A 26,146-nucleotide genomic window follows, 5' to 3' on the forward strand; every position below is an offset into this window, starting at 1 on the left:
TCTGATATCCTTGTGAATAGAATTCCAGAACTGTGTGGTATAACAAGAGAAGGCCCTGTCATCCACAGAGTGTAGGCAAGCTTGGGGGACAAACAACGAGGAGACCAGAATCAGACTAACACAGGTTGCGAGGTGGGGAGTAAGAAAATAATAAGTCAGACAGGTATTAAGGTGCCAAGCCATATAGAGCCTTATACTGTAGATGAGAATGAGGATTTTGAAGTCGGAATGAAACCTGATAGGAAGACAGAGCAAAGATTCCAGGACAGGAGTAATGTGATTACCTGCACGTGACCTAGTTAGGATTCTGGCTGCGGAATTCTTGACACTGAAGTTTGTTTAGTCTCTGTTACAATCTGAGACAACATAAGACATAGTCGGATAATATTTCTGAGATGGAAGAATAATGTTTTCACAATATTTTGCACAGGTGAGTCAGACATCAAGCTTGGATCAAATGTCACCCCAAATTCTTCAGTTTAGATTAAAATTCAAATACAGTGCCATCCACAGATAGGGTTGCTGCATTGGCTTTAGATAATAAATGTTAGGGGCCAAGAAGCATGACTTCAGTCTTATTGCAGTTCAAATACTGCCAGCAGACATGTCACCCTGCAACTCATACATGATAACCCACTGAAGCTAAGCAGGTGTGAGCCTGGTCAGTACCTATATGGGAGACCTGGGAAAAACAATGTTGCTGCTGGAAGAAGTGTTAGTAGGGCCAGCAGGATGTGTTCACCCTGTGGTCTATGTGGGTCCTAATGCCCCAGTATAGTGATGAGGACATTATACTGTAAAAAGGCACAGATGTAAAACTGAGGTCCTGACTCTCTGTGGTCATTTAAAATCCCAGGGAGTTTCTTGAAAAGAGTTACCCTGGCTTCCTGGCCAATTTTCCCATTTGGCCTTTACCAATCATGGCCTCTTAATAATCCCCATCTATGAATCACCCTGTGAGCGTTCTGGCACACTATGGCATCCAGGTACTGTAGGTGCTGCACAATGGTTGTGGAGGAGGAGAGTATCCCATATCCTGTGTGATTGGAGTGTCCAGAAAAGCACTATATACAGTAAGTGTAAGAAGAACACTTATTAAATGAAGAAAATGGTATGCCAGAGATGTAATTACAGAGTGCACAATAAGTTACTTTAGATTTAGTAGTAATGTAGATTTGAGATTTCATTTTTGAGACCATGTTATTTTAATAACTGACCAAGTGAGAACATGTCAATAGTAGGGGGCACAGTAATGAATCCTGAGTAACACCAGACTTAAGAAACCCAACTTCAGAACCGAAACCCCCAAGAGAGACAAAGTGTTAATGATCAGTAAGGTAAGGGTTGAACCATTTAAGAGCAAAGTCAGAAACTCTGAACACTGAGTCTCAAGACGTGTAAATAAGACGACATGAAGGTGTCAAAAGCAGCATTGAGGTCAAGGTGAATAAGGTTTAAAAGAGAAATCAGCAGCCATAAGAAGATTGTTATTAACTTTAACAAGGACAGTTTTTGTGCTGCTTAATGGTCTGAAACCAGACTGGAGGGGTTTGAAGCAATTGTTTGCAATTAGATGGTTGTTAAATTAAACTGCAACAGCACATTCTAAAATTTTTGCAAGATAAGGTAGGTTGGATATAGGGTGACAATTGCTTAGATTGTCCATATTTGTTTTTTTAGGCACAGATGTAACTGCAGGTGTTTCTAAGGCTGTTGGTACTACTCCAGCGCTCAATGACTCCTGACATTTACTAAAATGTAAAAAACGTAAATGTAAAAAAGTGAAGAGTAAAAAACTCTAAGAAAGTGTTGCAAAGTTGGGATGACACAGGTAATGGGGTGGAGCAGTTTGTATTTAGCAGTTTATTGTAACGCATATGGCCTCCATTGCTTGCGAGAGCTGGCTTACCAGAGCGGTTGTAACGAACAGTTCTTTCCGGACCCTATGCGGACGACACAGTCCGACGGAGTGGGGAAACACTAGGGAAACGTTATGCAGGAAAACGGGGCTGAAGACAGGGGGGCGTGTCCAAGGTGCGCTGGTGCACGGGGGAGGTGTGGCCGAGGCGAACAATCCGAGAGAGTAGTCCTTAGGGAATATCCAAAACACAAGGGTAAGTCCAAAACCAGAAGATCCATCAGAAGAAAGAATTAAAACCACGAAGGCCGGGTCGGAACCGGCGGACGGGGAACGGGGAACGGGGAACGGGAACGGGAACGGGAACAGAGGTTAAAACCTTAACGGGACCAGGCGCTTCCAGGTCCCGGACTCGCACGATATGGAAATCAGCTGCAGAGCCCGGATGAGCGTCAGCGCCTGGCTTTTAAGGTGGGCTGGGAATAGGGAACAGGTGCAGAGAATAAAGTCTTAGTGAAAGGGCTGGAGCACCCTTAAGGAGGGGGGACTATAGTCGTGACAGCGGTGATGTCACCGCCCTTCCCTGAGGATAGCAGGGACCACAGCCGCTGGGCTGAAGGGAGATTTCCCTTTGGCTCAAGAAGCTGGGTCCCTGTTGAGTGATGCTGGAGGCCTGGGTTCGGGTCCCTGATGGTGGGGGGCTGACCTGATGTGGCAGTGGCGAGGGTGCCCATGTGAACCCTGAAGTGCTACATTATTAATGGTGAAGAACAGGTATCTAGGATTGTTATGGTTGTTCTCAATGATGTGGGAAAGGGAGCTGGATCTAGCAGATTCTTTTGCATCCTTATATTTAATCAAGTGCTCCTTCCAATACTGAAGATATACATTCAAGCCACAAAGACACCACTGTAGTGATGAGAGGGTTTTCATTTAATTTTAAAATATCCATAATAAAACACTGTTTTACTATAATTAACGGCGTATTTCTTTTTTTTCTTTGTTTGTCATTGATTTTTATTGGATTAGTATGATATATCTTTATTTAAATGGAACTTTTTTCCAAAATATTTAAAGATGTGTCTTAAGAATTTACAACTGCTGTCACCTTGATTATGAAAAATATATTTTTCTTATGTTGAAAATTAAATATTTAATGTCCATTTTTAATAAGTTGCACGTTATTTGTGACTGTAAAGCAATGAAGAGCAAATTTAGTGAGAGGAACACATTTCAAATCCGACCTCTTGATACAGGCGTTAGACTGCCCTCTGGTGCAAATTTCATCATCCAACTCTTACTTTCGGAGAAGGTTTTACTTCCTGTGCTTTAAAGATGGCGGTGCAAAATGTAGTGTGGTTGTTATAGGAGATAATACTTCTAAGGCGAAAGGGTTCTCTGGTCAATATTTCTGCAAGTACGTTCAATATAATTACAGTTTTGTTTCTTGAGCGTTTCTCAGTTAAAGGATTTTAACGAAAATCGTCAAGCATTAAAAATGTGCTACCTTGTTTTGTAACAGTAGATGTCTTTCTACGTTTGCTTTATGATGATAATCTCCACTGTTATTATTATTATTGTTGTTGCTGTTGTAAATTAAACTTATATAGCCAGAATGCTCTGTAGGTTGCTATGATTTATTTTATTGTGAACGTATAAATAAAACTTATGTAAATACCGCGATTGGATCTCTTATCAGTCTATCATGGATATAAACAAAAAAAAAAACTTAGCAGACACATGACTGGGACTAACCGATCAAACTAGTACTTAACTATGATCATGTATATTTAACAAAGGATATTCTTGTCCGTTCATAACTCATAATGTTAATTTCGCTTGTGCGACATCCTTTTGTAATCGGTAACGTTTCGTTTGTAGTTTAAGACCACGTTTGATTATTTTTATTTACAGGTTTACCACTACAGTACAAGCCGTCTCTCAAGCCTCAGTTCATATAAAAGAGCTTAAACACCTCTTTGTATTTCACTGCGTTGCCTTGTTATGGTGTCTTGCTTGACTGTGGTCACAGTCCTAAATGATTAATGTTTTGGCACATACGTGCTCCATGCAACCATAGTCTCATGGTAATGTAGTGAAAAATCCAATGCGGAAAATATTTAAAATATCACTTAGGTCGCTTTGCCAACGTTGATGTATCTCGACCAAGATCTTTATTACACTTATATAGTATATAGTTCATGTATTTATATAAATATTATTCTCGGGATATCAGGATAAAAAAGTGAACTAAAAAAACAACTCAGGTAAAAATCTGCCAAGCTGTAAATTCAGTTCATTTTCTCTTTCTGAGCATGCAAATCTGCATATCATACATTTACTACAGAAGATGCTTAAGTGTTTACACAGGTGCAATTTCGAGAATGAGCTTTTTAGAACAAACAGGAAATGATAAACTCATTAAGAAGTAGCTGTTTCCCTTCTTCTTTCACATTTCACGTAGGGTGTTAATGTTGAACTTGGGAAGCCATGAGCAGCAGAAGGAAGAGAGCACCTCCTGTGAGGGTGGACGAGGAGGCCAAGAAGAAGCTCAGCTGGAGCATGCATGAGGACCTAAGGAAGGAAGATGTGATTATAGAGGATGTCGGTATTCCACACACAGGTTGCTCGATTACTCCTCCTACTGCTGTTGGTGAAGAGTATTTAGAGGAAGGCTGCAGTGCTGTGGGCCAGAGATTCCCTGGCTCAGACAGGCTATGTGCACCAGGAGAAGAGCCCACATGCTCTTCATCAGATATTCCCACTCCTTTAACACTAAAGGTCCTGCCTTCTTCTGATTTGGACCCATTCTGGAAGGCTTTGATTGGAGAGTTTAGCCTTCACTCAAAGCAGTTTTCCTTCGATATTCAGAGCAGGACTTTCACTCTTCAGAGGAGCAATGGCCAGCTGGGTGTGTCTGTCCTGAAGGAGGGTGAAAGTGAGGGCCCAGAGCGGCCTGGCTGCAGCAGTGAACAGGCATGCCCAGTCGAGTGCTCTCTAAGTGGGGCTCTGCTGGAAGACTTGGCGTGGCTGCAGAAGAGAAGAGTTATTCAGCTCTGCCACATGCAGACAGACGTCTTTGATTGTGTGAAGGTATGCACTACCACCAAAAACAATAATAATAATAGCAGTAGTAATATTAGCTGGAAACAAACGGTTAAATAACTTTTTTTAAAATATTTAAGTAAGTGCTTTGTAGCATTTTTTTTTATTCAAGTTGTGCTGTGACATTTAAATTATATTTTGTAACTGCAAAATTAACAACACATTTACAGGTCTCCAATGACTGGTCCTGGTGAGTACCTGCCCAGTTAGTCTTACAGGTTACACTAATTACCTGGTATTTAAAGATTAGGCAGACTTGGTAGTTATTGATCAATTAAGCAAGTAATTTGTTTAATGAAAGGGTGCTCTGGTCTTCAAGTATAGAAGGGTCTTCTGATGTACATAATTTAACAGTTGTTTAACAGATCAATTAAGTTATTCCAGATATTTTAAAATTATGATTTTAAGGCTTACAAAACTATCTATTGTATATTGGTGCACTAGGAGCAGCATTGGACTATAATTAAATGGGAGTATGGACAACTATAATGGTATAAAAATGTTAAAAAGATTCAAACTTTTCATTTCAGGAAAGTAAAAATGAAAACGGAGGCATTAATTTCTAATTTTCCATTTTCTTTTTTCAAATGAAGAGACATAACATGTTCTACTAAAATTAGACAAAAAATAATTATTCTCCAAGATGTCTTGAATGGAATGCAGAACTCAAGTTTAATGTTAGATCTATGAAAGATGTCTTCTGTGATGTAAACCGTCTTGTCTGTTCTGTAAAATGGGTTTTGTTTATTGTTTATTGGTGGAAAGTTGGGCATATTCATCTTGGAGGCTGGACTAGGAAAGCCAGAGTTCCTGAGTGAAGGAAATGGCCGAATAAGAAAAGCAAACCAGCTGATCCAGAAGCTGATGGAGCTCTTCTATGACTTCATAATTCCAGGTAATTATGACCCATAAAAAGGAACATGAAAAGCTGTACATTTTTAAAGAAAAAAATATGTATTCTTGGGTTTTTTTTTTAATCACCACTAAGATTTAGGTTAAAGGTGAGGCAACTCCTTAAAATGGATTGAGGCTGCCATAAGCATTCAGAAAATATTTTTGTCAAGTTCTAATGGCTTTAGTCCATACAGGAAAAAGAAGCTTGACCTCTTTTGGTCCAAAAAACTGCAAATTTCATTCACTGACTTAAGCCAACATTCCCTAAATAGTAGCCAACTTGGATGGGTTTCAGTGAGCCAGGGTATCCTTAGCAACCCCTGTGAACTGCCAGGTATCTGCATGCTGCAATTTTATCAGTGGGACACACTACACTGTTCCAGTCAGTGCTCATCGCAAATCACTCTGACATTGATGGTTTCTAAAAGTCTGTCCTTATTCTTCTTGTGCTTGCATAAGTGCCATAATGAAGATGTTTTAACATTCTCTCATCATAAGAGGGGGCTAAAAATTTTTTTTAAAGATAATGCCTGTTCTGTTTATAGAGTGGGGTGAGAATGAAGAAGAGGATCCTGACACTGATCTTGAGCGCCAGAATATTGAAGAACTTTATGATCATGTCAGACACTTTGACCTGAATGAAGGTCATGTTATGAGAGATGACATTCAGCATCCAGCACTGATCCCTGTACTAAGACCTTACCAGTGCCAAGCTGTCAACTGGATGCTGAAAAGAGAGAAATATAAACTTGATGTGTTACAAGGTATGTGCTTGCTACCTGTAAATATTCCTGTTTTCTACAATGTAAAATTAATTTGTTTTGTGTTGTTAAATGAAAATACTGTATTGGCGAGTATGAGCTGGATTAATGGAAAATCTAGTTATTCCTTGAATTAGACCTCCATATTCAATCTTCTTCATATTCTGTCATTTTATTGCCAGTGATAGAAAACCACATACTCTATGCTTACATTTTGCTGCACAGTATATTAAATACAGAGCACATTAGTGAAGAAGAGGAATAATAACTTAACTTACAATAATAACTTTTCAGAGAAAATGGGTAGTTGCATTTTCACATATTATGCACTCCAGAATGTGACTAAATCCAAAATGAATTTCATTCAAAACATTGGGTCTGACCTCATCAATGCCTCCAGCCATAGGATTGGATAATGATCAAAATTATCTCTGACTGAAACGAGAGATACAGCTATGTAGTCATGTAGATGCATCATGTAGTGTGATGGTGTGAACCATGAAATCATTTAGGGTCACTGATGAATGTTTCCTGTGCAGAGAACTGATCTGGAATAATTTCTTTAACATGTTAAAGTTAAATTAAAGCAGATTCTCTAAAGTATTAATAGAAATCGGGACCTCAGTTTCAGGATCCACTGTTTTAGTCTTAAGGGTTGTTATTATGGATTAATTAGTTTTTCTGCTCTGGTGAACAAAAAGAATTGTGCTTAGTCAGGGATAACTATTAAGCAGCTGCTAATGTGCTAAACCAAAAAATCATTTTATTTAAATGCAAACATTAATTTCTTTTCATTGTAAATAATAAAACAATATGTTTTAATTTCAGAAAAGTCTATGCATTTCTTATGGCGGGATGTAGTGACGATTTGTGGGAAGACACTGTACTATAACCCCTACACAGGCTGGTAAGACACAGTGTTTCTTGGTCTTAGGGAAGTAATATGAGATGTCATATGTAATCTATGTGTGGTTTGAGGATATAAAAACTAAGATTAGTTAAACACCATGTTTTATTTCTGTTGCAATTAAAAACATTTACATGTATAGTACAATTGTGGCTCAAAGGGTTTCACGAGGTTTTCAATTGTTCTAGGCTCAACCTATAGTACAGGATGTGCCCTGAAGCCTAGATGTCACTGTTTTGGATTCAGACAATGCCCCCACTCAGAGTGTGGCCAAGCGTATTAAGTTGTTCTAAAAATGTATCTTTATGTATAAATATACAGTATGTAAATAATTTGTACATATGTAAAAATTTATCTGATGTAAAAATGGCCCTTGTCTTGGCTGGTGAGGACAAAATCTTTCTTTGGGAACAGTCTAGATGCCTTTGCAAGGCATTCTACTTGAATGAGAGAAATCCTTCAGTCACTTTCGGCTTGGATGCTGGGCTCCTAGTATGGTTGCACTCTTCTTGTCCTTAGTCTGATGCTGGGCTTTGCTGAGCGTTTCTTTGTTGCAGCCTGATCCGCGAGTTCCCGCTTGCTGGCGGCGACTGGCCTGGTGGAATCCTGGCTGATGAGATGGGCCTGGGGAAGACAGTGGAAGTCCTGGCTCTCATTCTGTGCCACACCCGCGAGGGCTTGAGCCAGCACGGTCTCCTACTGCCCGAGGTACTCTCAGTTTCTGGGCTGTAGAGGCTGGAGACAACCCAGAGAGCGTGGTCGGGTTATAGCCGCAGATAAGAACTTTTGCATTCCTGTGAAGGTTATAGAGCTTATGTTTAATAAGGCTACTCTAATAAGGACTCTAATCACAGATTGAATCCTGCAAAATTGACATATGAATGGGAGCAAGCTTGCTGCTCTGAAATTTAGTTCAAATTCTGGTTTTCCAGTGGAACAGATCTAATAGTGCACTGTTTGTTAAAAAAATTAAATACTGTACTTTATAAATTACTTATAAATTTAATTAATGGAAATGGGGAAAATATTAATTAAATGCAGTAGCACAAATGCAAGTGTAAAAATGTTACTGCCAGTCTGATTATGCTAGCATGGTCTAGAGCAATGGAATGATCAGGTCACTAACTGGTAAACAGATGAGAACTTTTGTTTATTGCTTATTACCTACAGTAGTTACTGTGGAACAAATATATTAGCAAATCAGTCATTTGGGAGAAATTTTCATTAGCCTTATTACAACCAAGTACAAACAAATATGTGGTTATAGAGGAAGTCATGCAGTGTGTATTTTACTTCAATTTTTAATTGTGAGTTGCTTACATAAAAGATAAGAAAAACACAGAAAAAATCATGTTTGACTTCGCAAACAACTCTAATTTGTATTTTTGTGTCTATTTATTTTCTAGGGAAGATCGGTAAATTATTTCGTCCCTCCTCCTCCAATAGACAGAAAGAAAAAACAGCACTTTAAGGAGTGTGATATTAAACCAAAAGAAAAGGTCTCCTACCCGAGTAAGCACAGAAAATGTATAAAAATACAAATCTATGGTTTGTCACATAAGTATTATGACTAAGACATACTTTTCAAATATCCCCTTATCACTTATGTTTATATTCATATAAATCTGTGGTTCTCTTACGTGATGGGCATCAGAAAACAATTTTTATAATGTCTTTGTTATAAAAAGATACTTTCATGTAATATACCTGTTTAGCTACTTGATATGGGTCAAGAGTCCAGATGTTTTGTTTTATAGGTGCATTTATATAAACAAGGTTTTTTTAGAATGAATTTACAAAATAGTTTCAGAATAACGGATAGAAGAGTGTTGTTTAAAGATACAGTATATCCTGTGTCAATCAAAGAATGCTTTATACAGTCATCGCAAAAACATTTTTATAATTACAGAGCTGATGCCGAAAAACTTTAAATGTCAGATTTAGCACATCTTAATGAAGACGTTCTTCTAGTTATAATTTATTTTAAATTCTTTTTATAATTTATTGTAAAATCTTATATATAGTAAATAAACCTTCCAGTAAGACTCTGGAAGAATTAAAAATCGCAAATAATGGCAGCTACTAAAAGTGCATTACCGATTAAACAATGAAATTCTCTTATAGGTTGTTTTATGAATTTCCCTGTGTGCAGAACGAGTATCCTTTTCTCAATCACTGTTAGACAACATCCAGAAATCTTGCAAACATTTTTACATCTCTGTCATCTTGCAAACATCTTTCTTTACATCTCCATTTGATTTTGTGGTGTTCTGTGCCTGTAGCTCTGCGGGAGATGCTTCTCACTGCCATCAAGGAGATGAAGGTTGGAAAAGGGGCCTCGGTCAATGCTATTTTCACTTATATCCGAGCTACATATCGGTATGACCTGCAGAGAAACCGCCATCTCATCAAGAAGACCCTGACCAAGCTGATGGGGGAGGAAGTGGTGGAGCAGGTGAAAGGCAGAGGGTTGGCAGGGTCCTTCAGGCTTGGGAAAAACTACAAAGAAGCCAAACGGAGCAAAGGGGCTGCAAAGCCTGTGAGTTATTTTGGATTTTGAGAGGGAAACAACATTTAATTTATATCTTAATTTACAGTATGTAAACACTGCTGGTATGCTTTAAGTTTTGTCCCTACAGATAACATTTGTTTTTTGCACTATAAAACACTGTTGTGTTCAATTCGAGCATTTCTTCTTCATTGTATTTCTTGGGGCTCCATAAAGAAGGCCTTTAAATGTTTTACATACTGGGACATTTCATAGCCTGCCTTACCCTGTTTCCCCACGTCAGGTGATAGTGTTATGTTACTTTTGGGAAAAGTAAGAACTCTAGGGCAAAAGAAAATATTATTTTCTAGAGGTTCTAATAATGTCATTCTGTCATAATATTGTTTAAAACTTTTTCAGAATTCTGACCTTTCCCTAAGTAGCCCTGGCAGTCGCCCTCGCAGAACTCGGAAGTCTTCAAGTGAGGAGAGCAAAGCTCTTTTGAGCTCAGAAAACATGGAGACACCTCTTCATGGGGATGCCCTGGAAATCAACCCCCCTGTAAGCGCCTCGCTGGAGGAGCACAACTACTGTGGTCTAAACAAAGAGGGGACTGTTGAACCCAGCCCCTCAGAAGATGTGCCTGAATGCAAAACCCAGCTTATACAGTCTGTCAACAGACATGACATCCCTGTCACAGATGATGAAGAGGCCCAGAATAGCTGTCTGCAGAACATGACACATGAAAAATGTGACTCCACAGTAAAGAAAGAAAGCAGCCCAGACTGCATACAATCAGATTCTCTATGTGGCTCCAAAGCACCTTTTCCTGTTGTATCCTCCACAGTTCTTCCTTTTAACACATCCGATTATCGCTTTGAGTGCATCTGCGGGGAGCTGGGCCTGATTGACTACAAGGCCCGAGTGCAATGTCTGAACTGTTTTCTGTGGCAGCATGCTGAGTGTGTCAACTACAAGGAAGAGAACCTGGGCACCACCCCTTTCTACTGCCCTCACTGCCTGGTTGCTATGACACCAGTGCCCACAGGGGCAACATTAATCATCTCACCTAGCTCTATCTGCCACCAGTGGGTTGATGAGATTAACCGCCATGTGAGGTCATCTTCTCTGAGAGTCCTGGTAAGGTCTTTATGAATGAATCTTTACCTTTATTTTTCTCTTTCTTTTTATTTTGGCCCCTCTCAGAATAAGAATACACCAAGAACCAAAGTAAAGGGTCTTCTCTATTTTCTGCAGGTTTTTATTTTTTATTGAAGACATAGTTTAAATTGCCACATATTTTTGTTTTCATTAGAATATTTTCATTTGGAGGGCTGTTGGTTGGAACTTTGTTTCCAGCTCACATTATTTTAGAATCTTGTTTTGAAAATCATTCTTTTCTCATGCATTTTTATACAAGAATGGATTGTTTTTTCTTCAGTTTGCTTTAGCTAGGGTTTGTAATAATAAAACATAAAATACTTTAAAGCTACTTGAATATAAAAGGGAGAACAATAGGGCACCGAGTTGGAGATTATCTCAAGGACTTGCACACTTTTCTGTTGTTCCACTTCAATTTGAGATGGATATAAATATTCTTTTTCTGTTTACATGAAGTTCAGGTTGAAAACAAAGGTCTCCACCTTGAAATGTCACCCAGATTCAGAATAAAGGTGTGCAGGCATTGCTGAGATGTCATTAGTGTGACAGATGAAGAAAGCAATAAAGGGCTTGAAACACAGTGTTCTATTTTAGGTTTTGGTCCTTGTGGCATCCTGCATACTAATGACATTCTATGATGCAGAGCATTGAGCCATTACAAACAAGCTCTGTGCAGGTTCTACTCATTTATTCCAGGAGACAGGTTTAAACGTGTCATATTAAAACTGTTGCAGTGTGAGAAATAAAAAAATAGAAATTGCAGCATGTTAAAAGAGCATTTTTCACTGTCTAATAAGCACGCCCTTGAGATTGATTCATCAAAAGCTTCAACCCAGTGCTGCTGAAATTTTAATTTTTCTGGATGAGTTCACTAAACCATCAAAGATTACTGGGACACACTTAAGTAAAAGCATTTTAGGTGCCTGCTTCCCTAGCTGCATGCTGAGCAATAAAAAGCTAAGTAATCAATGTGTATTTGAAACATAAGTGTTTGTAACTCATTTGAATTTCTTCAAAAAATGGATGGCAGAGGAAAAGGGCTTTGATGAAAGGAGGGTGACTATGCTGCTCCAATCTTCCATAGACTACCGTTGCAAACGGTTGCCACGGAAACAGATGCCAATACTGTCAAAGTCATTCACTGTGCACTGTGGTTCCTGAGACCTTTTTTTCTGATAACCTTGAAAACTGGCTATTTCTGTCTTTTTAGAGTATACTCTCCACTTCTTTGTAGTTTCTCTTTTGTTGTGTGTGCTAATGTTTTATTTTGTCACGTAGTGTAGTAATGGAGTAAGAAAACGAGAGCAAAAGTACAGTGAATGCCTCTGCCTTGCTTCAGGTTTACCAAGGAGTAAAGAAACATGGTTTCATTCAACCTCACGTACTGGCTGAGCAAGATGTGGTCATCACCACTTATGATGTCCTGCGCACTGAGCTCAATTACGTCGACATTCCTCACAGCAACAGCGAAGACGGGCGCCGTTTCCGTAACCAGAAGCGCTACATGGCTGTTCCCAGCCCCCTGGTGGCTGTGGAGTGGTGGAGGGTCTGCCTGGATGAAGCTCAGATGGTGGAGTGCACCACTGCCAAGGTAGGGGCTGCCAGGGGCTGTCCAGGTATGGCATTTCTATAAACAAATATTGGCTTCCAGTGCTGCAGTAGCTCTATGTGTTCTTCTATTACTGACCTCAGACATTAATCCTAATTTACAACAAGCACAGCTGACCAAAGCTAACCAAATAAAATGGTGACAACATTGCAAAAGATTTTTAGATATATTGTAACAGAATGAGATATACTGTAACATTGTATCGTATCAGTGCAAATTTGTAAACATTGCAAAGCACCATTGGAAAATAACATTGAAAACCACACAGTCACATTATTTTACCAATGCAGCATTGCACCTGAAGCATGAGCCTAAAACTCCAGGGCCTGTTGCAAAATTATTGAACAGTTTAAAAGGGCTGTCTTATAACCACGTTCCAGTATAGAGTAGTTTCAAATAACAAAATGCAAGAATGAAAAGTTGTCTTTGGTGTTGGTGTTGGTGTTGTCTTTAATTTAAATCAAAAAACATTTTATTGATGAGCATGAGATAAAATTACAGAGGCATTCCCCAGAACTGCTTTTTAACTGGTCTTGGAGGATATAACAAAATCGTGAACTAAATTACTTTCTTTATAGTCTTTGACCTTGACTTTTTAAATTCATTCAGATGAGAAACATGGTAAAGATTGAATAGCCAGACTAAAGATGAAAAAATAGTAATAAAAAGAAGCAGTAACAGTTAAAACATTGATCAGTGTGATCATCCATAAACAAAACAGCAAAATAGAGTATAGGAAGAAACTACAGCATTACTGTAATTAACAATATAATATAATGATTGATTTAACATATTAAAATATATTTTAAACAGACAATCAGTAGGTAGTGCATTGACGATAGGACAGAGACATATAATACTTAAAGACTAAATTCCTTCTCTTTATATTCATGTAAAGGCTGTTACTGTTGAGATCAATCCCAATTAAATTACATGGAGGTTTTTCCTATATCCTGTCAGAATCCCCGCATCCTCTCACTTCCACTCGCCTCGGCTTGTCCACTCCTCTTAATTAGTTTGCCATGGTTTTCAGCCAATATATTTTTGTTAGCTCAGCTCCATAAAAACTGATTATAAAATATGCATGGAAGACAAACTGATGTTTGATATGAATTTAAGTCTTTAGCTGTGTGTTTTTGCAGGCAGCAGAAATGGCTCTGAGGCTGAGTTCCATCAACCGCTGGTGTGTTAGTGGTACTCCAGTACAGAGAGGCCTAGAAGGTGAGCCCTGGAACTTCACAGGACCTTTGAAGTTCAAACTGATCTCCAGCAAAGTTGGCAGCTACAGAGATTAGATTATTTATTTTGCTTGTTTGTAGTTATAAGAATGCCCAATGATTTTTACAGACACACAATCGACACAATCCCAATTTGAATGAGTTATTTTGTAGTTCATAATGAGACTTGGGATAATCATGAAGTTTGGGAAGGAGACATTTACTAACCCTCCTGTTTCCTGGTTCAGAATTATTCTGCAATACATGGTAGAAATGAATATTTTTTTTAATTTCACATGCTTTATGTCAGGGTTTTGCTTACATTCATACAAGTGCTTTGTCTGATGAGATTATTTGCTTTCGAACCAACTTTTGCTGCTATACTTCTCATTTATTGTGCAGCAAAGCTATTTGATTGGGTTCAGAGGTTTCTCTTTGTGCTCAGATCTGTATGGCTTAGTGCTGTTCCTGGGAGTTGACCCATACTGGGTGAAGCACTGGTGGGACCTTCTCCTTTACCGCCCATATCGCCGTGGAAACTCTGAGCCACTGTACAACCTGATTGGTAGGCTCATGTGGAGATCTGCCAAGAAAGATGTCATTGATCAGGTATGACACAGATAACGGAGTAGACTATATTCAAGGTGATAAAGTCATTTAGGGTGATTTCTAAGTGATAGAGATTTGCTCTTTTTATGAAATTGTGAATTTTCCAAATCAAACAGTAATTAACACAAAGACCACAAAGTACAAAGAGGGGGAGCTCACACACAAGAAAGGAAAAGTTGGCTTAGTGAGGCTTTTAAACTCCTGAAGAAAGCACAGTTAAATGTAGTGTAACAGTATTTTGTTCCATGAACACAGCTTTGCAAATTGTTAAAACGCTGCAAAGAGATCGCAAATTAATTAAATGAAGTTACAGACCAGTGGACACAAGTTGAAACTACATAGATATGCTTTTAAAATCAAGAATGTTATTGATGTTCACACTTCATTCAAGGGACAGCTGGATGAGATCTTTAGATCAGTTAACTGCTTTCGAGCTTGGTGAACTCTATTATCTGTTCTTATGAAGAAGGATTAATAAGGTATCTCATATCTCCACTTCTTTCTGATATAGGTTTTTAACTCTAGACTATTCATTGTGTATTGTTAAAATCTGAAAAAATGTCAGTTTTGTCAAGTCCTTCCTGCATTATAATATACATATTTTTAAAAACAAATGCTTGTTCATCGTCTTTAGAATTGAATGTAAAAATAAAGATGTCTACATATATAATTTCTTCCATTTACGTTTTGTACTATTTTTCTTTTTCAGATCCAGATTCCTCCTCAAACAGAAGAGATCCACTGGCTTCACTTCTCCCCAGTAGAAGGCCATTTCTACCATCGCCAACATGAGGTTTGCTCCCAGGATGCTCTGCTGAAGCTACAGAAGATTTCAGACTGGAGCCTAAAGCTAAGCAGTCTGGACAGGAGGACAGTCAACTCCATCCTTTACCCCCTGCTGAGGCTTCGTCAGGCCTGCTGCCATCCCCAGGCTGTACGGGGAGAGTTCCTGCCCTTTCAGAAGAGGTAGGGGTAGCCAGAGGCTTCCCCTGGCTGGTTGTAGGATTGGTTAAAACAGGATATTCTGAAAGCAAATCAACTGCATCAGGCAGCTCTTAGTGTTTAACTGATTAAATGGATGTAGATGTATTTTGGCATTGATAAGCCTCCTAATTCTGTCCTGCATTCCTGTTTCCAACTTGTATGATTTTTCCCTGTCAACAGAATGACAATGCTACCTGCACCAAAACTGCAAAATCTGGATTATATTGGGAATAAAGGTCACCAGAGTTTAACTTATACACACCGTTCTACAAACATGTAAATCTGTATATTTTTTTTAGTTTATAAAAATTATAAAAAGTATTTTGGTTGCAAACAAATTGCAGACCAATAAACCTTTTGTTTAAAAAGCTTTAAAAATCTAAAATATTACATCAAAAGCTGTCATTTTATAATTGTTTTATTCCTTTCTTGAAGTTACCCTATAAATTGCTATAACAACTGCACACTTGATTATTTTAGGGTAGATTTGTCCTGTACCAAAGAACATAGATTGACTGCATCTTTTTCTCTCTGGACTGAACAGCACTATGACAATGGAGGAGCTGCTGAAGTCCCTGCAGAAGAAGTGCAGAGTGGAGTGTGAGGAGGCCCATCGCCAGCTGGTGTGTGCTTTAAATGGGCTGGCAGGAATTCATATCATAAGAGGTATGGGTAGAACATGGTTCTTCATTTAGTGTTTCAGTATTCTTTTTTTCTGAAGCTGCATTTGATTATATAGCATGTGAGCATGTGGGTTCATCTGTGATTTTTTTAACAGTATTAGTCATTCTTGAGTATTATTTATCATTTCTAGTACTGCGTTGTCTTCTATTCGGTGTTCAGCATTCAGCTGTGGTTGTGTGTCCACTTAGCCTAAAGTGATATTCATTAGCTTTCTTTTGCCCCACCCTTAATTCAGAATAATTGTATATTTTTAAATCAAAATCATGTCCTCCATATTTCTCATCTTATTTTATTATTATTAGGACTTGCAATTAATTTATCTTAGGTCTCTCATTCTGATTTGCTATCATATCACATATCACTTCTATGTCCTGAAAATATCTTTATCTGTTCATAACGTGTTTGTACTTTTTAGGAGAATTTGTGTTGGCTACAGAGCTGTACAGAGAGGTTTTAAGGTCTTCAGAGGAGCACAAAGACAAACTTAAAACTGATTCTCTTCAGGTTGGCAGATTTTCTAATTTTCCTTTTAGTTAAGAGTCTGGGTTACAAATGTTTTCTGTGGCCTACATTTAGAAGATAATTCTCTTAGGTGTTTATTATTATTATTATTATTATTATTATTATTATTAGGGTTCTTTTGTTTATTACAGAGATTGCATGCCACACACAACTTAATGGAACTTCTGAATGCGAAGCACCCTGGTATCCCCCCAACTCTTCGAGATGATCGCCTGAAAGAGGAGGTGAGGAGAAAGGGATCACTTCAGAGCAGGGTTCTGTCTCACACCAGGGAAGGAAACATCAGTGTATCTCAGTTTGCTATGCATAATAGTACTGATAAAATAAAATTAATGTTTTAAACAGTATGGTTTGCAGTCCTTTTGGTATTGTCTTAAAGTAAGCCAAATATTCCCATAAAAGGTCAGAAATGAACCTGCAATCTTTTCCAAGTTTACTTCTTACTAGATGGAAGATGAGTGAGTAATTACAAGAGTAAAAATGATCATTCACACCTTCTTTTATTGAGAAATACAGATTTCTTTAGTTAAACTCTACGACAGAAATTTGGTTCCCTCAGTTTTAACATTTGAAACCATCAATTAACATGGAAATCCTGAAACATAGGTGTTGCATCCAATAATTTTCTCCTGAAGCTAATACTGTACCATTCCGTCAGTGCACATGTTTTCCACCCTGCTCAGAATACTGTAAACTAGTCATTGAGGTAGAATGTCAGGTTCTGACAAGATAGCACCTCTGATCTGAGCTACATTCCCCAGAAAACTGTAGGAGATGATCTGTCATCCTTAGTCACCTTGTGGAAGACAATTTGTCAGGTGATATTTAAAGAACAGGAAGCCGAGACTTCCAGATAGCCATTGACCTTTTGCTGTTTGAGAAAAGGTAGCTAGGAAGCAACTTTTGGACATGCCTATGGACATTATTTGAAACATGATTCTTGCAAATGTTTTGGGGATGTTTGTGAGTTTTGGAAAGTGGGTCCCTTGGTATTTATAGAGAGGGTGACTGATGGAAGAATAGATAGAGCTCAAGTAAGGGCTAGTGTGTGTTTTCTCACACTGTATAATAAAAGTAGATTGTTTTTTTACATCTAAGGCAGGTCTCTAAAACACAAACGGAACCTATTTAAAGATGCCTGCTATGGCACCCCGCTCATGGCTGTATCATATTTTTCCATTGCCATGTGTGACTCTGACAGTGTCTTATTGCTCTTCACTGCAGGCCGAGCAGCTACGACAGCACTACATGACCAAGTCCAACTCTGAGGTAGCTGACGCCCATCAGGCCCTACAGCCCATCCTTCAGAACATCAGAGAGCTCAAACGCAAGGTAATTACTGACTCCTGAAAGAAGGACTAGCTGTTAACTTCGTGGCAGTAGATTTTTGGTTAAGCTGAGATGACTGGTATTTGTACATAATAAGAATGGTGAGTACATGACCTTGAAATGACCAATCATACCTCTTTAGTACTGTAAGGTGCTCTTGCAGTGCCACTTCCTCTAATTTCTGCCTCATTTGTTGGCACTGTATGCATGTTTAGCTCATTAAGTTTTGCTGAACCTTTCTCCTTTGTAAACTAGTCCAACATTACAGTTCTAAAGTCAGCACTTTTTTGTGCTTCTGTGTATGTGATGTATCCTTTTTTGAGTTCAATGTAAATATTTGTTAGTGGTGTTATATGCAGGTGGAAATGTGACTTTTGAGACAGTAGCTAATTACACACACTGAGGGCAATGAGGTGGAGCACTGGCAGGAAGTGACGAGGCGCGTCTGTGTGTCCAAGATCTATAGCTGTCTTCATGACAACAAATAATCTGTACTGTGTACTATAAAATGGTATAGATTAATTACTGGTACAGTTACCATTAATTAATTGATGGTACAATTCATTTACTGCACATAACTGAAGTAATTCAAAACATGTTTAAATCAAAGCCCTGCTGCACTGCTAGGCTTGTTGGAATTTGTATTTGTACAGTATAGTTTGTATGAGAAGATACGGAAGAAGAGAAGGCCTTTCTGCATATTTTTTAGTTGAAAGTTCCAAATATTTCTTTTATGACCCAATGCAGAATCACCAATTCTTAAGGAATCACTTATTTTCAGTTTTCCGTTGTAACTATTCTTACAGCAAAAGAGAGAAAAAGGCCCTAAGTACACTTTCTTCTAAATTGACATCGTCAGGCTATCCATCCTGGTCTAGATTTTTCTTGCCTTTCATACCTTATTAACTTAGTTCAGAAGGTTCAAAAGTATTCCATTCTAAATCTTGCCTATTATTACTTCCTAGCTGATTCAGTATTATTTTAAACCAAAATAAAATAGCTAAATAGCACTTTATAATTGTTTATATTTTTATTTTATTTGATTTATTTTCTGCACCAAAGGTGTTTACTTTAATGAAAAATGCTTGGACCAGTAAACCTGTTATGTTTTGGAATTTATTTTCTTCTTCCAGGACAACTAAAACTGTCATTTGCCTTTTAATTCTCATAAAATATATCTGATTACCCCTGTGTTGTAGATTCCTCCAGGATCACCATGGTGGCTGGATGTGATTCAGAGAGCTATACAGTGTACGATCGATGACGACCTGGTTCTCCGCATTCAGAATGAACTGACCTCCAATTACAAACAGCAGGCTGCCAAACTCTCCATGGCTGATAAGTAAGTATAACTGTAATGGGTAATGGGTAGCTGCATCAGCATGCATAGGCTGCAAAGAAACAAGTAATAGGTTTATTCCATGCTGAAAAAAAGAAGAAAGAAAACACAACGTTTCGGCCGTGGAGCCTTCTTCAAGTGTGGCACCTGAAGAAGGCTCCACGGCCGAAACGTTGTGTTTTCTTTCTTCTTTTTTTCAGCATGGAATAAACCTATTACTTATAACTGTAATGGGATGTTAACAAAAAACAATTTGATTAAACTGACTACCCCTATGCTTTCTGTTGATTGTAATAGAAACAGTAACAAAAAGCAACATATACTGTACCCGTTGAACAGTTTTTTTATTGCACAGAGAGAGGGGCTAGAACTTGAAAGATTCTGTCTACCCTAGGTCTGAAGAGGTGACTGTTTATTTCTCATGCTGCTTCTATGGCACGTTCTGTCAGGTTCAGCGATTGCAGGGGGCTGCAATTCCTTTTGAGCTCGCAGATGGATGATCTCATGAAGTCCCAAAAGGCCGTGCGAGAAAGTGTTAAGAAACTTGAGGGCCCGCCCTCACAGGAAGTCATCGAGGAAGCCACCATCTGTCACCTGAGACCTGTCCGACTTCCCCTCAACAAGTAGGCCTTGAAATGAGAAGTTCTTCAACTCGTGACAATATTGCATTTTAGCATATATGCCTTTAGCATATTTATTTCACAGTGAGGTATTTAATTTAATCATTTTAAAATGTCACTATAGGAGTCAATTTAGTGCTAGACTATATATAGTGTCTTCAGAAAGTATTTAATTTTTATCCCCCACCCCACTGAACAATTGCAAATGTTGTAATGACCACAAATTTTAATGCATGAAATGTTTTTTCCCCTTGTTTTATAACATTTAAAAGGAGCACATTAGCATTCAACTTCTTATTCTGAAACCAGTCCATTGTCACTTTGGCTGTATTTCTGGGGTCGTTTGGATGTGAATCTTCACCCTCATCTGAGGCGCTTTACAGGTTTTCCTTAAAATTTGCCTACATCGGTCTCCAATCATTGTTCTCTTTATCCTGCCATTTGCCCCAAAGCCTGCTGTTGAAAAGCATCCCCATAAAATGACACTGTGTCACCATGCTTCATGATAAGGATTGTTACACGGGCAATGAACAAAGAATTACATTTTTGTGTCATCAGACCAGAGTATCTTTTGGCACATGGTCTCATGGTCTGCCACATGCATTCTTGCATTGCAAGCTCCAGGTGTGCTACTATGTGGCCTGTTCTCAGGAGTGCCTTGCCATTTTCCCATAGAAGCTAAATGTGTAGTACTGCAGAGATTATTGTCCTTTGGACAGGTTCTCTCATCTCCCATGTAGCTCTGTACTTTAGGGTATTAATTGGGTTCTTGTCACTTGTCACTTCTCTGGTCAGGATCCTTTTTGCCCGGTTGCTCCATTTGGGAAGACAGCAAACTCTGGGAAGAGGTGGTTCTGTGTTCATAACATTTCCTAATGATTGACCAGATTGTGCTCCTGAGACGTTTCATCATCCTAGATATGTTTTTGTACCACTCCCCATATCCATGTCTCCTTACAATTCTAACATGGAGTTGTAACAACAGCTCCTCTCTGATGTACAGTGTCAACTGAGGAACCTTATATAGACAAGTTTATTTAATCTGAAATCATGTCAACCAATTCAACTGACTACCATTCGAGTTTTGGATTGATACCTATCTGAATACCTATCAGATCAAGACATTTCAGCCATTTCAGTGTTTTATAGTCACATATAAAAAAATTCCACATATTTTTTCAGCTTTGATATTATAGAGTAAGTTCTGTAGATCAGTGACAAAAATTCCCATATAAAAACATTACGTATTGTGAAAAAATACAAGAGTGGTGAATATTTCTAAAGACACTGTTACACTGCAGTCAACACTGTAACAGTCCTTTGTTTGGTTTTGCTCCATTTCTAAAGGCATTTTTAAGTTGATTTGCATCATTTATTAGAGTAATATATAAATGAGATTTCTTATGTTTCATGTAAAGATTTTCTCTGCTTCAGATGAGCAGATAATGGAAGTATGAAAGGAATGGTATATAAAGATAATATATCTCAGGGTTGTGCACATTATTTTGTATTTCACAAGCTGAGGAAGATAGTGTGGTAGATCAGTTTTTACATGCCACTTTGAAGCATAGGTCTGTTACAATGACTGTTCCAAATATCAATTCATATCTTAAATGATAAACTGATTTATCACGAATATTTGTTTTTGAAATGAAATGCATTTTGTTGAAAGTTATCAAGAATACTGCATACAATCATATTTCCAGTAATTTCATGATAACAATAATCTGTTATTTCATATTCTTTTTTAACATGTATTTTCTAGAGTCCAAGCTAATTCCATAGAAAAGGAGACAGATGGGGTATTCATATATAACGAGACTCTATTTGTGAAATGTGTAGTGTAAACTCCTGTTGAGATTATATGATTGCATGATACCTGGACACTTATAATTGAACATCACCTTTCATTGGGCTGTTTTAAGACATTGTTTAATTGTCATAATTGCTTTTAATAACAAAGCTAAAAAGTCATATCAGTTTTTAAACAGCAGTGCATAATGATATTCAGTACGTTATATTGAACATATTTTGACCTTAAGTGGTGTTTTAATTACTCAGACAGCACTCATGAAAGGCAGTGTTCTCTCCCACTTGCTGCTTTTAAAATATGAATTAGACTGTATATACTGTAGTAATGCAAAGGAACAGGTAACGGGTTTATTCCATGCTAAAAAAGAAAAGGAAGGCAACACAACGTTTCGGCCGTGGAGCCTTCTTCAGGTGGGGATAGTATATAGTAATGATGTGACTGTAGAACATGCATCTATAGAAGTAACTTCACCTTGTATTTCTTTTCCACCCCTATGGTGTGTCTTAAGAGCTTTGCAACTCATAATAGACGCCCGCTTGCTCTACTGTATCATCAGGTCCCTCTTTTAGGAAGAGGCTGTAAGAAGCTGCTTTCCAAAATAAGCTTCTAAGAGCCCTGAGAAAATGGCACATTGACTAACACCTAATTTACTATTTATGAGAATTGTAATTTGAGATAATACCAGGTCTGTTTGTGTGCCATTAGTGTCAAACGTACATCTGTTCATCTGTATATAGTTTATATATACAGTATATTATATATTATATATATTATTTATCCAATTGTAAAACATTGTTAATATTTTTTTTGCAGTTGTGTATTTTGCAGAGCTGATGAACTTTTCACTGACTATGAATCCAAACTTTTCTCTCACACGTAAGTATATGGTGTTAATTTAAGATACTGTAAACTGAATATTGAATACTGTCGCTATTCACAACACAGATTAAAAGTTTGGAAGCACTGCAAACTGTAATGAAGGACTGACTTTTCTCATTTCTTCCATCATAATAAAATTTTTGACATTTCTGAGTGTGTAGCCCTCTATCCTTTAAAAGCATGCCACTGACCTGAAATATTCATTCAGATATAGTGGCACATCAATGTGGATATCCTGGCTGTAAGTTTATAAAACATCTAATGAAGACATCTCATGAGTGTTTAGTTCGAGTTTCTCTAAGAAAGACCATCACAGCTTTGAACAAATCATACCATAGCTTCTTTCACAGTATTGTATGCAGAAAGAGGTATATTTATTTAAGTAGGTAGCTGCATCAGCATGCGTAGGTTGCAAAGGAACAACTAAAGGTTTATTCCATTCTGAAAAGAGAAGAAACGAAATACAACATTTCGGCTGTGGAGCCTTCTTTGGGTGTGAGAAAGAGAGGGAAGTCGACAGCTGATATATCATAGGAAAACAAAAGCTGGGAGTGTAGAGTAGGTGGGAGCAGAGGGGAGGCAGAGTGGGCTCAGATGGTGCAAAGTCTAGAGAGGTGTGAACTTGAAACCTGGAAATAGAGAGGATTAGAAGGAAACGAGTCTGTTACTGAGAGAAGGGGGAAGGTGTGATCCTACAGTAGCTTCAGGATAATTTTGGTTTCAGGTGTCTTTCTGCAATAGGAGTTAAGAAACCCTTCTTTGAGAATGCAGACGGAGAGATCAGTGTGATCATGGCCATTAGAGGTGAATTGAGAAACTATGGACTTGGAGATATCTTTAATCCTCACAGCCCTAACGCTGAAGTAGTCTCTGAGTTTCCGTCCTGTTTCACTGATGTAAATAGCTGGGCATTTTCTGCAAGAGATGCAGTAAATGAGGTTGCTAAAGGTACAAGATGTCATCTGAGTGATCGGAAATTGTCCTGAAGGGCCTTCAATGAGTGTGGTGTTAGATATATATTTGCAGGTGATACAGTGAGCTCTGTTGCAAGGGAAAGTACCTGGTGTGGATGATTGTTGAGGGTGGTCAAGGGAGCTATGAACAAGAAGGTTAGGAAGATTAGGTGGTCGGCAGTATGAGATGATGGGGCGGTCAGAAAAGGGATATCAATTTAGGGATCATCCTGTAAGATGGAGAAAGAAAGGGTGTTAGGGTGGTAGGGAAGCACCAAAGGAATGCGGTTGTGAGGCCAGGAGTTCCTGATTGAGTTGATGATCTTAGGGCTGCTTTTGGCTCGGGTGAGGGCCCTGTCAATAACATGGGTGGGGTATCCCCTTATTTTATCTTATCTTATCTTATCCTCTGTTGATGAAAAAAGTGCATTTTGAGTGCTTGGTTTTGGAAATCCATGTTGTCACTGCAAAGTCATCGTAGTGTGAGGAACAGTGAAAATGGGAGAGTTTTTAGTATGTTTGGGGTGAAATGAGCTATAGAGGAGATAGTTGTGTGAATCTGTGGGTTTGTAATAGACTGAAGTAGAGGGTCATGGATGGTTAATGGATAGGTTTATGTTTATAAATGGAAGATTATTTAATGTTCATTACTGCTATTAAAGTTGCTATTGGAAGCAGTACAGCTAATGACACATAAGAAAATAGAAAAATCATATGTTGAGCTTTGACGTATGATATGCAGTACATTAAATATATTTGTCTTACTTGTCTCCTTGTTATTGCACAACATTCAAACTCTTCCAGTGTCAAGGGACAAACTGCCATCTTCGAGGAGATGATTGAAGACGAGGAAGGCCTGGTGGATGACCGGTTGCCAACTACCAGCCGTGGGCTGTGGGCGGCCAGTGAGATGGAGCGTACCCTGAAGGCCATTCTCTCCTTTGCCAAAGCTCGCCGTATGGACGCCAGCCTCCTTGAAGAAGGGACCACTTTTCTGGAGATGTTTGAATGCTGGAAGAAAGAATACAAAGTATGTAAGGCACCATTGATACAACTGGCTTAAAGACTTGGTGTATTTTTTTAATAAGGACTTTTTAAAATCTTGTTTTTCTTCTAAATGTTATAGCAGCTGCACAAAGCTGACCCATTTAGATAAACATTGTTGAAGGAGTAGAAGAATTTCTTTTTTTTGGTCACCTGGGTTTTACTGTGGAGCTCCAGAAAATAAGTTGAAAGGCGGCGTTCTGGCAAGGCTCCTGTCTGTCTTTCTGCTTAGTTGCTGCATGAGTACTGGATGGTGCTAAGGGATCATGTCTCGGCCATTGACGAGCTGGGGATGGCAACGGAGCGCCTGCGTGTGCGACATCCTGATGAGCCCAAGCCCAAAGTGCTCCACATCATTGAGCCTCACGAGGTCAGTGCTACAGGCCAGACAGAAAGACAAGGCAGGAGACTAAGGGAGTGTGATCTCAGTCACCAGGGCCATATTGGATAAAATTACTCTGTAATACATATTGAGAGGAGGAGAGACTTAGCTCCTTGGGGTGGCACAGCAGCGCAGTGGTTGACATTGCTGCCTCGCAGTGCTGGGGCCCTGAGTTCAATTCCTGAGGTGCTACCCGTGTTGAGTTTGTATGATCTCCCCATGTTTGCGTGGGTTTCCTCCGGGTGCTCTGGTTTCCTCCCACTGACCAAATACACACTGGCACGTTACTTGGCTTCTGTGAAAATCGGCCCGGGTATGAGTGCGTGCGTGTCTGTGTGTGCCCTGCGATGGACTATTGTTGCAGGTAACATCATAAAACAGATCACAGAAAAATGTTTCAATGTTTCAAATGTGAAAATGCTTTCAGGCATTAATCTGTCCTGCATACGGCACTTTTCCTCAGTCACTCTGATGTACTAAAACTGTTTTCATTTCCTTTTAGGTGGAACAAAATAGAGTGAAACTATTAAATGACAGGGCTGTTGCAAAATCCCAGTTGCAAAAGAAACTTGGGCAACTGTTATACCTTACAAATCTTGAAAAGGTAAGATGTAGTTTAGAATACAGAATCTCCTTTACTTTCATGAGGAATTAACTGTGGAATTTACTCTAAGATATTAATGGTTTCCCATTTTGGGTATTAAATTGTTTTTTCCCTACATAATTTGATGCATTCATTTTTAATTTAGCTCTGACATTACATTTTGCCTTTATTAAATCTATGTCTGAAAACATACAGTTAATATTTCTTTAGCATTGCATTTTATTTTAATTTGTAATGACCTCAGCTTTTATGTATCCAGAAGTAAGCATTCCAATGACTCTTCCTATATGAGTTTGCCAAAAATTTATAGAAATGTATTAGGATATATTAAAAAAAAATATTCCATCAATAATGGCACTTAAATTCATGAAGAGAGTTAAAGGT

The 26,146-nt window shown here is 38.5% G+C and overlaps 1 protein-coding gene across 2 annotated transcripts in view; it reads left to right on the top strand.

Moving 5' to 3' along the window:
* The first annotated feature begins 3,192 nt into the window (after positions 1–3,192).
* shprh (SNF2 histone linker PHD RING helicase) overlaps positions 3,193–26,146 on the top strand; it is a 36,927-nt gene continuing 13,973 nt past the window's right edge. The window contains exons 1-23 of one of the 2 annotated variants that reach the window (XM_088909317.1): positions 3,193–3,275; positions 4,323–4,951; positions 5,729–5,858; positions 6,403–6,621; positions 7,447–7,525; positions 8,083–8,233; positions 8,932–9,037; positions 9,808–10,064; positions 10,434–11,153; positions 12,514–12,765; positions 13,926–14,004; positions 14,446–14,609; positions 15,319–15,575; positions 16,138–16,259; positions 16,693–16,781; positions 16,931–17,023; positions 18,024–18,131; positions 19,328–19,470; positions 19,917–20,090; positions 22,714–22,776; positions 24,537–24,762; positions 25,009–25,146; positions 25,661–25,762. In XM_088909317.1, the coding sequence (XP_088765443.1) occupies positions 4,349–4,951; positions 5,729–5,858; positions 6,403–6,621; positions 7,447–7,525; positions 8,083–8,233; positions 8,932–9,037; positions 9,808–10,064; positions 10,434–11,153; positions 12,514–12,765; positions 13,926–14,004; positions 14,446–14,609; positions 15,319–15,575; positions 16,138–16,259; positions 16,693–16,781; positions 16,931–17,023; positions 18,024–18,131; positions 19,328–19,470; positions 19,917–20,090; positions 22,714–22,776; positions 24,537–24,762; positions 25,009–25,146; positions 25,661–25,762 (4,275 nt within the window). In that variant the 5' untranslated portion in view covers positions 3,193–3,275; positions 4,323–4,348. The remainder of the gene's footprint in view (positions 3,276–4,322; positions 4,952–5,728; positions 5,859–6,402; positions 6,622–7,446; positions 7,526–8,082; positions 8,234–8,931; positions 9,038–9,807; positions 10,065–10,433; positions 11,154–12,513; positions 12,766–13,925; positions 14,005–14,445; positions 14,610–15,318; positions 15,576–16,137; positions 16,260–16,692; positions 16,782–16,930; positions 17,024–18,023; positions 18,132–19,327; positions 19,471–19,916; positions 20,091–22,713; positions 22,777–24,536; positions 24,763–25,008; positions 25,147–25,660; positions 25,763–26,146) is intronic. The other variant, XM_088909320.1, reaches the window with a different exon arrangement.

This window comes from Atractosteus spatula, chromosome 2, assembly GCF_055471065.1.
Source record: "Atractosteus spatula isolate fAtrSpa1 chromosome 2, fAtrSpa1.hap1, whole genome shotgun sequence".
In the NCBI taxonomy this organism is placed as follows: domain Eukaryota; kingdom Metazoa; phylum Chordata; class Actinopteri; order Semionotiformes; family Lepisosteidae; genus Atractosteus; species Atractosteus spatula.